This window comes from Myotis yumanensis, unplaced genomic scaffold (assembly GCF_028538775.1).
Source record: "Myotis yumanensis isolate MYYU_CA2020_CCGP unplaced genomic scaffold, mMyoYum1.0.hap1 SCAF_1, whole genome shotgun sequence".
Lineage (NCBI taxonomy): Eukaryota > Metazoa > Chordata > Mammalia > Chiroptera > Vespertilionidae > Myotis > Myotis yumanensis.
This window is the reverse complement of record NW_027223752.1, coordinates 36,503,541-36,517,279: the sequence shown is the minus strand read 5'-3', so window position 1 is coordinate 36,517,279 and position 13,739 is coordinate 36,503,541. Positions and strand designations below refer to the sequence as shown.

The window sequence follows — 13,739 nt, the reverse complement described above, 5'->3', positions numbered from 1 at the left end:
TAGTTGTCTGACAGTTTGTTCGCTGCATCTATGAGTCTGTTTCTATTTTGTTTACTAGTTTTTAGATTTCACATAAGAGTGAAATCATATGGTACTTGTCTTTCTCTGACTGGCTTATTTTACTTAGCATTTTTAATATTTTTAAAGTTCCACTGACATGAGTAAAGCTAATGATTATAATAAACAAGGCTGAAATTTGTTTCTGAAAATATAAAATATTTGTATTTATTGTGTGATCCATTTCAGATGCCATCAGTTATTATATCCTGAATTTGGGATCATATCATCCATCAGGAGTACTTTAATTTTTAAAAATATGGTTTTATTGATTTTGGAGAGAGGGAGAGAGAAATAGTAATATCAATGATGAGAGAGAATCATTGATCGACTGCCTTGTGCATGCCTCACCCCTGACTGGGGATCAAGTCCACAACCCAGGCATGTGCCCTGACCGGGAATCGAGCCATGACCTCCTGGTTCATAGGTCAACGTACAACCACTGAGTCACACTGGCCTGGCAGGAGTCTTTTAATTTTTAAAGTCTTTATGAAGAAATTGAAATTTATTTTTTCTTATTCCTAAATATACCACTGAACAAATTAAAGGAGGAAATAATTTTTGAGGATAGAAGTATTTTAGATTGCAAAGTATTTTTGCTTTCATGTTTAATAGTTGAAAATAAGTATGTAAATAGATAATAGGGAAAGTGGTTATAAGTTTAATAAACCTCTTTATGATAACTTTGCTTCCAGATCCTTTGTTCTGAAGTAGGCTGTTTCTTCTTCATGAAAAGCTTATTATAAATTATTAGGAAATAAGCCTGTCATAGGTTGGTTTTAATTCACATTCTCAAGTTCTGAAGGTATTATTAACTCTTAACCATGAGCTTTAAGTTGACTAAAAAGCACCCTAATTGTTTCATACAAATAATTTAAATTTGAGATAAGCTGCTTTAGCTTTTATTTTTGTTTCTTCCGGGATCCCAGTACGAAACCAAAATGACAGTGAATAAAATTGTTTTGTTAAGCCACTATTCACAGCTAACTAATTGGTTATATGGGCACGTATGATCAAAATTTGAAGTTTATGTCCTTTACTTAATACTAAATTCCTAGATCTAGTGCATACTGTAGAGTGATCTGGATTTTTGCTTCTTCTGAAACTTTACGGTAATAGAGTAAGGATGGAGTAATACTTCAAACTCTGGAATCAGAATGCCTGGGTTCAACTCCTGTTTCTGACTGTTAGCTGGGAGACCTTGAAAAGATTACTTAACTTCATCTTGAAATAGTGATAAGAGAATACTCACCTCATCACGACTTTGTGGGTTAATTAGAATAATATATAGAAAATGTTTAATATAGTACCTGGCATGTAGTGTTCAGTAAACGTTAGTTCTTAAAGTTGCTGATCGGGAGGTGTGACTAGGACAGGGTGGATGCAGGAACTATTTTAGAGGTGGCTTATAGCATGGGTCATGGAGAAGGAGTAAAATACATGGAAGGAACAGACTCTGGATCGTCATCCCTGCCCAGGATTTTATGATTTGGGGTGAAAATAGAATTACCGTAAAATGGTGGCTTCTGATTTGGAGATCTACCAGGTAAGACTCCGTGGCCTGTTGATAGATAAACGTCTAAAAAGATGTTGTATATGATGAGGAATAGTAGATAACCTTCTTGGCAAGGTAGTGACAGCATTTTTTGCAAATTTTGGTCAAAGTTCTAAAGAAGGTTGGGGTGATACTTTCTCTGTTTTAAGCATAAACTTAAAATGTCATGGGAACCACTGTGTAAAGTATCAAATCTGTACAAAGTCTTAAATTTTTTAAGCAATAACAAGCAAAAGACTACGTCTCCTCATCTCACACATCTCCTTACCATTTGCTACATTTATCTTCCTCCTTCACCTTCCTCTCCTTCCCATGCTCTGTTAGGTAAGGTTTCATGTCTTTTGCCTCAAAGTTCTTTTTCTTCATTTATGGATATCCCCTGCTCTTCCCCCAGTTAAACCAAAAAGGGTAAAATAGAGCCTCTTTTTGAGTAATGTCTTTATAGTATTTATCTTAGCTGTGCCAGCAGAGGTTATAGATTGTCAAGTATTAACTCTCTTTCTAGTTAGGCAACACAACCCAGAAGAGGAGAAGGGGAGGTCAGGTGACTTTTACCAGATTGGCAGCAGCGGTGACAATAGGAGCTGTATCGTGGCACATAAAGCCATCCCCTACTGCTCATCTTCTTTCTTCCATGGTGGAGGAGGAGGCAGCTGGGGGAAAAGATGTATTCTGCAGTTTGAGGTGGCAGGAAGAGTTAAAGATGGGAATGGTGTCAGGTGACCCTTGGAGCTGCTAATACTTTGTGGATTGGTCTTACATGCAGTATGAGGGAGATTGCTGCTCCAGTCCCTGCTTTAGTAGGCCGAGATGTTTGTCTGTTTTATTAGCATTTTCATAGTGCTGTACAAGATGCTGCACTTGATTAATTGTCTTTTCTCCTCAAATCCCACAAGTCTTAACTGTTTTGTTATTATCTCCTTTTTCCAATATGACTCTGTATTTTTATTTTTCTCTCTCATGGTATAGCCAGAATTTCTAGTGATGATTCTTGTATCTTAAGATACTAGAATGGACCTTTATGCTATCATCAGGAAACCCAAATTAGGCCTTCCTGATTTATCATAATTGGATGGGAACTTACCAGAGAAATTACAAGTACTATAAATCCAACACGAAATGTTGCATTCCAGCTCTCCAGCTATGTGCTAATCACAGTGGCAGCTGTAAAATTCCCCAAAGCAATAGGGAACACAGCATATGCCAAGTGACTGCTCTGTCCTGTGAGATCCTGATGGCACACCTGATCACCAGTCACGTCTTTCAGGGATTCTCAAGGAATTAAAAGGCCATTATTGCCGTGAGGTCCTCCCTCCTGGCTATTTCTTTCAAGGAGATATGACATGTGATGAAGGAATAAGAGGTATATGAAAGTGGGATTGTGATTTTTCACAAGAGGGAATAAGAGGTTGGGGTTTGGCTCTTTAGTAAATTTGATGAAATTAAGCCTTGTCTTTCTTTCCACTCTTCTACTCTCTTGTTTCTTGCCAATAAGAAAAGCTATTCTAGGATTCTTTAGAATCCTTTGGGTTGGAAGAAGGTTCTAAGTTAGAAGAAAATACTAAATTATTAAAACACAAACAAAAAAAATCCCCCAAATCTCTAGCCGTGGAGTTCTTAGGGCCTATGCAATATAAATCATCAAAGAAACTGATGGCAGTATTCTCTTTATGAGCAAGCTGTCTGCGGACCATATGAAACCATTTGGCAAAGTAACATACTAGTATATGTATATAAAAGTTAAATGCCTAAATTTGTTTCAGAAACATTAAGAATGACTTCAGGGAGCCTTCTGTTTAGTGGAGTGAGGCAAACAAACCTCTTTGGTCTTTTTACTTTTGACCCTGTCCTGCTTGCCTTATCCTGGTCTGCATAACTCACTAAGATACCACATATTTTCCATTAGCCATTCTTTTAGTCTCTTTTCCAGAGTTCAGTCTGTCAGAATCTCATTGAGGTCAGTGAACCCATGAGTCTAGTTGCCTTTGCAAGGCATTTCTCTTTCTAGTAAAAGCAGCAAGCACCTCATAAGAACGCTGCACAATTATTCCCATCGTGTGATATGCTAATTCTTAAGAATGTTGCTAACACTGCACTGTGTTTCATATGATTGAATTTAAAACGTTCACTCAGTTGGTTGAGGCTTCAAACTGGCAGGAATAACAGTCTTTTGAGTTGTTGCTTAAGTAGAGCGGTGATGGAATTCATATGGCAGGCAGCCGTTGCTCGTTCAAGTTCAAGAAGAGATCAGCTGCAGTGGTTGAAAAACAAAAAGTCTACCAGATGTTCAAGTTTCAATAGTATATCTTTTCTCCATATTTCAAATGAGAACAGAGATCAGTCATTAAATGAGGGTATAAATATTAATGTCATCATTGTCAAACCCCGAAGAACAGACCTCGCACATTTATGTGATTTTTTTTTTAATGGCTATCATTTGTGTTCAAGTAAAATCAACAAAGCTCCCCCATGCCTCTAGAGGTCTCATGACAGCTAGTTAGCTTGCGGTCTTGCTCTCCTTTTACTTTTGTCTCCTCTAACAAGTTTCAGAGAGTTCAGTAAGGATTTAATCAGAGTCATATTCGGCTACACAGAGTTAAAGAAAATATAAATCCTAGAAGTCCAGATAGTCTTTGTGGGTATAACTTAAGGATACCAATTTTTTTTGCCATAATATGAACAGGAAGTGTTACTAGTTTAGACAACTTACTGCTATTCTGTGCTTTTAGTATAGAACAGAATTTTTTGTCAGGTGAAGTTACTGATGATAATTCTATCAGAACTTTCAGATAGCTTGGAGTCACTGCTCTTCAGTTTGAACATTGGTTGAATATTTTGAAAGTAGCTGCTCATTGTTCTATTGACTATGGTAAACAATATGAATAAGATTTACTTTGGGTATATATCTTATGTCTTCTTATATCTAATATATTTGGATATATCTTTGACTCACTGAAATGGGGCACTTTTATATATTTTTTCAGAGACTATGTTATTTTGGCAAATAACTTCTTCCTAGATCAAACTGTAGCCAGCTTCTTGAGAATTATGCAGCAGAATTATTATGCATTAGGTTTCATGCTCAGCTTTCTCCAGACAGTGCCTCAACCTTAAAATGACTCGATGAGTAAGATACTTTTATTAATACCATTTTGATGATAAATAAGGTGCTATTATCAATGCCATTTTCCAGATAAGAAACTGGGGCAAAGTTAAATATAACCTATTCATGGTCACATAACTTAATGATAGAGGATTTGAACACCAATTTTTGTGACTCCAAAGCCTATATTCTTAGTCACTATGCACTACAGTCAAGGTACTGTATGAATAAGCATTTACCTTATTATATGTATTTTTTAAATAATTTTTTTTTGCTTTCAGAGAGGAAGAGAAAGAGAGAGAGAGAGAGAGAAACATCAATGATGAAAGAGAATAATTGATTGGCTGCCTCCTGCACACCCCACACTGGGGACTGAGTGTGCAACCCAGGCAACGTGCCCTGACTGGGAATCGAACCAGGACCTACCTCCTAGTTCATAGGTCAACACTCAACCACTGAGCCATGCCGGCCGGGCTGCCTTATTATATTTTGTTTGCTGGCTCTCCCTGCTCCAGCCTCAAATGGGGCCATGAGTCTCAGCAGTTGGCATAGTCCTTGGAATGGCTATTAGGTGTCATGACACCTAGCAACTATAACCATTCAAGGCAGCCTTTAGGAAGGGAATTAAAATTTTATTCTTGCCTCGGCCCTTCGCCTATATGGCTCAGTTGGTTGGCCACGTGCACCAAAAGGTTGCTGGTTTGATTCCTAGCCAGGGCACATATCCAGGTTGCAGGCTTAGTCCCCGATGGGGGCATGCAGGAGGCAGCCCATTAATGTTACACTCTCAAAACAATGTTTCTATATCTATCTATCTATCTATCTATCTATCATCATCTATCTATCTATCTTTCTCTCTCCCTTCCTTCCACTTCCCTCCCTCCCTCCCTCCATCTCTTTCTCTGTCTCTCCCCCCTCTCCCTTCCTCTCTCTAAAAATCAATAAATATATTTAAAACAACACCATTCTACCCCTCTCCTCCTATTTGGGGGAAGTCTGGACCTATGGAGGATTGAGGGAAACCTCTTTATGAGGCTTGAGTTCAGAAAGCAAACAGCTTTTCTGGTTTCATAATCTCCAAAAAGTTACTAATAATCCCCTCCTCTCCACAAGTGAAATTTAAGTTCTAGATAGTGATGTCTTATTGGATATTTTTTTCAATTGGCAACACTATTCCAAACCTCTTAGCCTTGACAGTTCTGAGCTCTGTGAGTTCTGTCTTCCGGAGAGTTCCCCCTCCTGAGTTCTGCTTCTCTCACAAGGCAGTGATACAGTTGCTTAGTAGCAACTGAAGAAAGAAGACTAAATGCAGAAGAAATCTCGTGGACTGGGAGCCAAAATCTTCTCTACTCTTGAAACATTTTTTGTTATAGCAGAACCTGTTCATTCATGGTGGATGTTGAGAAGCTCCTGAAGCCCTTTCTATTGAGTCTACTGAAGAGTAATAACTAATTGAGTAGCTCTGGGGCCAGTATGTCTGTCTTATGTCACACAGAAAGATGACAGAGTAATGCTTTTAAATGGGGCTCTTAGGAATTGACTAGGAGGGAAGGAGCTTCTGTAGAGGTACTTGCAGGCAGCTGTGGAAATCCTTCCTTCCAAAGAGCTGTCTGTGGCTCTGGCAGAGAGCTATTTGTGTATAACAAGCCTTTTGAGTCTCACCTGCCCTTAGCAAAGAGAAATCACTTTATAAAACAGGATTATCAACAAGAGGAGGTAGTCTTGAAAATGAGTCCCTGAAATAATTAATAATGATCATGTCCATTCCAGTTGAACTGGGCACTCAATTTTGTAATGCCCAGGCTACTTTGCACTGATTCTTTACTAATGAATAGTGTATGACTTACTTATGCATTTCTTATACATATAAAACATTCTCTTGCTGGAAGGTTGATACAGTACTTTTTTTTAACAGTAGTCTTAAGAAAATGCAGGGCACTCTTGATTGATCAAAGGGGCTATACTTAAGTGATTTTTAAAATATATATAATATTATATGATTTATGATAAGTGTGTGTGTGTGTGTGTGTGTGTGTGTGTGTGTGTGTGTGTGTGTAGGTTCCAGAAAGCAGAATGTAATATAAGTAATGAAGTTAGCTCTAGCATCTGATCCTAGCCCATTTATTAGCTGTACTAGTATTATCTTTGAGAAGTTCATTTAGCCTCTTAGTCTATCTATTTCCTCTGTAAAATGAGGGAGTTTAAATAAATCTATGTTTTCCAAACTCTGAAATTTATAACAGATTACTACAGATTATTTTGGGTGGCATGTGAGATAATTTCAGGCAGTTTCCTGATAAAGTACTAAAATAAACATTGAATCACAGTTGAGAAAGTTATCCCTTTCTCAGTCTTATTGATTATGTCAAAGACAAAGTCTCAGTTTGGTATCAGGATATGTGTAATAGTTCTTTAATGCTGGATAATTGTTTGGGGTTGGGGACAGAGGTGGATGGGGAGAGGCACTGTATATCCTTCATTTCACACGAGTTTCCATATGTGGGAAGTAAATTCCATTCCATAGAAGGGAAAAGTACAGAAGTGCTTGTCTGCTCTTTGTGACTGCCTCATTTCCCTTCCACTTGCAGTGGAAGTAACGTGCTATACAACTGGTGAGCTTGGGCAGAGGAGCCAAATGTGACTGGCTTCTCTCATGGCGTGACCCATTCTCAGAACACATATTCCCCCTCCTCCTCTGTGAAGTAGGCCTTGGTTGACAAACTCTGCTTAGGACTTGGTGGGAACTATTAGGAAACCCATTAGACCATAAATAAAAAGAAAAGGAAAATAAAAAACCTACATTCTCTAACTCATCCTATTGGTAATCAGGTTGATACATTTTGATTGCCATTTTATTCCTCTCCTTGTGTCTCATTTAGGTTTAGCCTTATAGGAGATGTAAGGAGAAAAGCAATTATTACCCCTTAAAACCTCACTAACAGTCCCTTTTTTAAAAATAGAAATCTGGCTTGAGCACAGTGCCCTTTAATAAGCAATAGTATATATTTATATATTTATATATATTTACATATATATAAAATTTAATAACATGGTTTTGTTTTTCAATAAAGTTATATTTATAGTTACCATCTATAAAATAAACTCATTGAAGCTTTTAAAAAGTGAATTTTTAAAACATTAAGTAGTGCAGATACATGGATATGATAAAAACTATAAAGGTGGTACATAAATGACTAAAATTTAGGAAGTACTGAATAAGATTATCTCTAGGATCTAATCCCAATTTAAATTGTTTTGGATGTGTATTTCAGTAGATAAAAAACACTATGTGGTAAACTAAGTAAAAGAAGGCACATTCTAACAGAAAACGTACTATTATTTACTTTCATTTTGAAACATATCATTATTGAGGAAGCTGAACTTTGATATGATGCCAGTATTTATATAAATAAATACCCTTTTCTCTTAATATTTTACTAAGCAGTGAATTGATATCTTTTTGACAGTATGGTTTTTGGTGATGATGTTTGAAAGCATTCTAGTTCTGGGTGAGGTTTTTGAGCAGGAAATCATGGAGGCAAGAACGAGTCATCACTGTATGCTCTGCCTAGTACAGTGTTTGCCACACGTAGTATTCAACAAATATTTGAATGAATGAGTGAACAAAGAATCAACAAAAATTAACTGAATTCTCTGTCTTGAAGGTCTAGGCATAGTTTTCGCTTCTTTCTGAAAGCTGGCAATAAGGCTATCTGTAAGGAAATGATGCCTGGGGCAGTCAGAGGGTAATACATTCATGGAAGTGCAATTTAACCTTACTGAGAAGAAAATCACAAAGGGAAGGTAGCCCAACTAATTTTGCTTTTGTTTATGGTCATATATGAGAGACTAGGGTCTTCCTTTTTTTTTTAATAAAAAGAACTACCTTTCTCCCTTCCTCTTTTTTTCTGATTCATGTATTACTCTCTTATCTCCACATCAGGGAAAGCACCCCAATTTTCCTGGCCTTAGGGAGACTATTAGAGTTTAATTGAAAATGTGGCTCACTCTTTCCCCACACACTCTTAATTACAGTTTCCCATATAATAAAGTTGCCCAACTTTTTCTTAACTGGCACCCTAGGTGAACTGCCATACCGGTGGTAAATTTATTTATTGCCATTTTTTCTTGCAACAAATGTCATGTTTCAAGGGATTTGTTCTAAGAATCCTGAAATGAGTTTTACATATCAGAGAGAGAATATTAGCCAAACATTTTTAATTCTTAGTTATATCACTGACTTTCTAATAACTATACAGTTGGTTTGAGTGATTTCATTCCCAGATCATGTAATTTATTTTAAAACATTTTGCATAATGCAGAAAAACAGAATTTGAGGACTGTATATTTATTCTGGTGAATACATTTTAAATGTATTCTAGGTTTAGTCTCTACAAGTACATTCTTTAATGGTTTAGTGATTAACTGTGATTCTAATTCATTATACATAATGACAACATCTTAACTTGAGTTATCTTATATGTTCAGGTTAATATTTTTTGTTAATGAAAATTTAATTCAGTACATTTTATATTTATGAAATCTCTCTGCCTGGTATCTTTGTGTCTTCTAGTTATTACTGTGTGATCTTTAATATGTAAATTAAACTTTAGGAATGCTGGCTATCACATTTTGGTTCTTCTCATTGCATTATAATATTGATAGAACAGTAATATTAATGACATGTAGAAGTTAGATTTTGAAACTAATCACCATCTACAAAAATTAGTATCTAATCGCTGCTATAACTTTAAATTAATATCCAGGTAAACACAGATTCTATTATTATCATAATCTACAATATAATAGGCCTATTTTGGCCAAAGGAAAAAATGACTTTAGAATTTTTTTCTTAAAAAGATATAGATCCTTGGCTTATAATTGTAATCTTTAGGTATCTTCATAATCATTTGCTGTCATGAAAGTAGTACAAGAGCCATTTGCTATAATGACAAGCTGCAAGTTTTGAGAACACTTTATGTCTAATTTTAAAAAACACAACAACAATTACAAACAAACAGAACTTGGCCTGTGGCTGTGTCCTCTGGCAGTATGGTTATTCTCTGATGAGATGCTTTGAGTTATGGATACCATCCTTATCTGGTGTGGAGGTGTTGCTTTGGCAGCATATTATGGTAGAAAAGAAAAGCTATGGACTTGAGAGGCACACCGACCCAAATGTGAACTTGAGCTCTACCACTTTTGTACTAACAGGTTGGGCAAGTTACTTAACTTCCTTGGTAAAATGAAAATTATACTTCTCTAGGGATGCTATGAAGATGAAAGCACCCAAAATGAGTTCTTGTTAAATGGCAGTAGTTGTATGAACAGTACAGTGTGGTGATGATGATGTTTTGATATTCTTTCAGGTGAAATAAAGGACAAAAATGTTCAGGTGGTGGAGCTCCCCATTGTGGACAGTCTTCATCCTCGTCCTCCATATTTACCCCTGGCTGTACCAGAAGACCTTGCAGATCGACTTGTTCGAGTTCATGGTGACCCTGCAGTGTGGTGGGTGTCACAGTTTGTCAAATACTTGATCCGCCCACAACCTTGGCTGGAAAAGGAGATAGAAGAGGCCACCAAGAAGCTTGGCTTCAAACATCCAGTTATTGGGTGAGAATCTGATTTGTTCCTCATAAAGTGATATGGAGTAGCAGGTATATATATATATACCTTTACCATATATTGTGAACTTTACAATCTATAGTTTAATTTTCATTGCTCCACTCAAAAGCAGGTTCTAAAGTTCACCTGAGGCCCCAGGGAGATTAGTCTTCCTTTTTTTACTTAGAATGACTGAGTCATCATACTTTGTCACTCTTGTTTTATTTATTTATTTGACAAATGTGTTAAGCCCATATTTCTGAAAACGGCTGTCTCTCCTGGGGAAACCAGCAGGATGTCATGTTATTGGGAGTATTTTGGGTATTATACATGATCGTGTCGTACCCCAACAGGCCATGAGATGAAACTGTCACATGTATAGCTTTCCGATTGCACCTTATTCTTAGGCTTCATTAATTGCCAGGGGTGATTATTTTGCTTTTTTGATGTTCTGTTTTCTTTTCTGTCTTGGAAGCTATTTTGAGAACAAGGATATCATTTGTACTGTAAGGTAATGCTAAAATTATTATTTAAAATGAATCTTGACCCACTTGGAAGTTACACTGTATATATGTATTCAGTCTGGTGCTTATGTTATGGGAGCTATATCAGGAAATCCTTGGAGTAAGAAATATCCAAAAGAGCATTTGCTGACAAACATGCGCTCCTATACTCGCACATAAAAAGTTATGGGGAAAGGAGCTTTCCTGGGTCCTGATGCCAGACTTCACACGATGGGAAATGTTTTTTGCACAATGGAAAGAATACTGGACTGAGAGTTAGGTGACATGGGTAATAGTCCTGACTTTTCTCTATTTCTGGGCCAAGTTACCTAATAGTAGTATTGGGTTTTGATTTTTCCATCTGCAAAACGGAGTACCTACTATACTTAAAATACCTGCCCTTAAAATGATGAATTTGATAATATTAGGATTAAAAGAGGATTTTGGTTCTGTGGGGGAAAAATGCACTGTAAAATATTATCACCTTTCAGAGAGACTAATACTAAAAATAGACTTGTAGACTAGCTATGGCATTCTGTTGCTTATGCTGTTTGTGATAAAGTAAGCTATTGTTTAATATTAATACACTAGAGGCCTGGTGCACAAAACTCATGCAGGGGGTTGAGGGTTGTCCCTCAGCCCAGCCTGCACCCTCTCCAATCCGGGACCCCTCGGGGGATGTCCGACTGCAAGAGGGATGACCGGCAGTCGGACATCCCTCTCTCAATCCGGGACCACTGGCTCCTAACCACTCACCTACCTGCTTGCCTAATCACCCCTAACCACTCTGCCTGCCTGCTTGATCGCCCCTACCCCCTTTGCCTGCCGGCCTGATTGCCCCTAACTGCCCTTCCCTGCCGGCCTGATTTCTCTAACCGCCCTCCCCTGCCAGCCTGATCACCCCTAACCACCTCTGCCTCGGCACCTGCCACCGTGGCTTTGTCCGGAAGGAGGACCAGATGACCGGAAGATGTCTGGTTGACCTGGTCTAATTAGCATATTACCCTTTTATTAGTATAGATTGCTGATTCACTCATTTGCAAAACATGTATTGAATACCTGCTACTGTGGGGGACAGAGATTAATGTTTTTCAAATGGCTCCTTCTGGTTCATTTTAGCCTGTGGGATAAGAGACTTACATAACTGACATTATATGGGGTAGAACATGATAAATACCACAAGAGAAGTATTAAAGGACTTAAAAGAGGTCAGGGAAGGGAAACGTACTTCCGTCTGGATCAGGAAAGGCTTCACAGCTGCAGTGTTTGAACTGGATCTTAAAGATGGAGAAAGATAACACTGTAATACTTAAATTACCAGAATACTTCCAACTGCATTACCTCATTGATCCTGTAACACAGTCCTGTGAAGTGGGCAGAGGTAATTATTTCAAAGGTGAGGAAAGGAAGGAAAGAAAATCTCTGCCAAAAGTTCCAGAACCTTAACTTTGGCTATCCTATAGTTTTACATACCAGAAAGCAACCCTTATTAATTTTCCACGGACCATCCCCCAAATGGAGAGTTGGCCAAGTGTAGAAAATTGAAGTAGCACAGACAACTAAGTTATTTGCAAGTGAGGTGGTATGCTGTAATGAGAGAGGAGTGCACTAGGATTTAGGAATCTGAGGTCCCATCTAGCATCCACCACTAACAAATTTATGTGACTTTAGGTGACTTACTTGTTCATTATGGGCCTTCATTATTTGTCATTTGTTATAAACACTAGATTAGATGATATTTGTTTTTACTAACATAATACTAAACAGATTTTTGTGTCTACCTATAATTTATTCATTTTGTTTGTTGAATTGTGAATAAATAGAAGAGCTTGACATCTAATAGTGAAAATCAGGTACATAAATAACTTTTACTTTTGTGAAGACTGGGTTGAAATGCCTTATTTTTATTTTCAAATATATTTATTTATTGAATTCAGAGAGGAAGGGAGAAAAGGAGAGAGATAGAAACATCAATGGTGAGAGAGGATCATTGATTGGCTGCCTTCTGCATGCCCCCTACTGGGGATGGAGCTTGCAACCCAGGCATGTGCCCTTGGCTAGAATCGAACCTAGGACCCATCAGTCCGCAGGCTAATGCTCTATCCACTGAGCCAAGCTGGCTAGGGTGAAATGCCTTATGTTATATGTGCTTACCAAAATGTCTTTAGAAGCATCAGTTTCCTTAATTGTCAGGTGAAAGAGTTAATTAAATGAAATGACTTCTATCCTTCACAGGTCTAACTTTGTGATTCTTCTGTAAAGATTTCATATGGTCCTCCATGAAAATATTGGTCCAGGCCTAATTTCAGGAGGACTGGGCGAATTGAGAAGATTGCTAGTGTAGTACTCCGCCACTGTCTCAGACACTCCGCTTCCTTTGATTCTTCTTTCTGTTACATCTCTCCTTTGTTTTTGTTTCTATTTTCATAACTCCCACCCCTCCTTCTTCCATTGTGTCTTAGTTTTCATATATATAGAAGTTACTGGCCCCTATTCCAAATGTTAAAGCTAAAGAGACCAGCTGGTGTGGTTTAATGGTTGAGTGTGGACCTATGAGCCAGGAGATCATCTTTCAATCCCAGTCATGGCACATGGTCGGGTTGTGGGCTCAATTCCCAGTGGGGGCTGTATATAAGGCAGCGAATCAATGATTCTCTGTCATCATTGATGTTTCTATCTCTTCCTCTTCCTTTCTCTCTGAAATCAATAAAAACATATTTTTTTAAAAAGCTAAAGAAAGTACAAGGTGAAATTAGTATCAAATAGTGTTTCTTCTCATGAAAATTTTCACTGAAATTTAATGGAATTGTTTTTTTTGTCTCTCTTCGTCTCTTTGGAGCACAGTGAACAATTCCAATTTTCTGAGAGAAGCAGTGATTAAAAAGGATGTGGGAAGGAAAAGATGATAGAAGTG

General features: G+C 37.6%; 1 protein-coding gene across 7 annotated transcripts in view; it reads left to right on the top strand.

The window, feature by feature from the left end:
- Window positions 1–13,739, top strand: part of FUT8 (fucosyltransferase 8) — a 226,598-nt gene that overhangs the window by 200,160 nt on the left and 12,699 nt on the right. For all 7 annotated transcript variants that reach the window (XM_070418252.1, XM_070418213.1, XM_070418263.1 and 4 more), the window contains one exon: window positions 10,085–10,331. In XM_070418252.1, coding sequence (XP_070274353.1) covers window positions 10,085–10,331 — 247 coding nt within the window. The remainder of the gene's footprint in view (window positions 1–10,084; window positions 10,332–13,739) is intronic.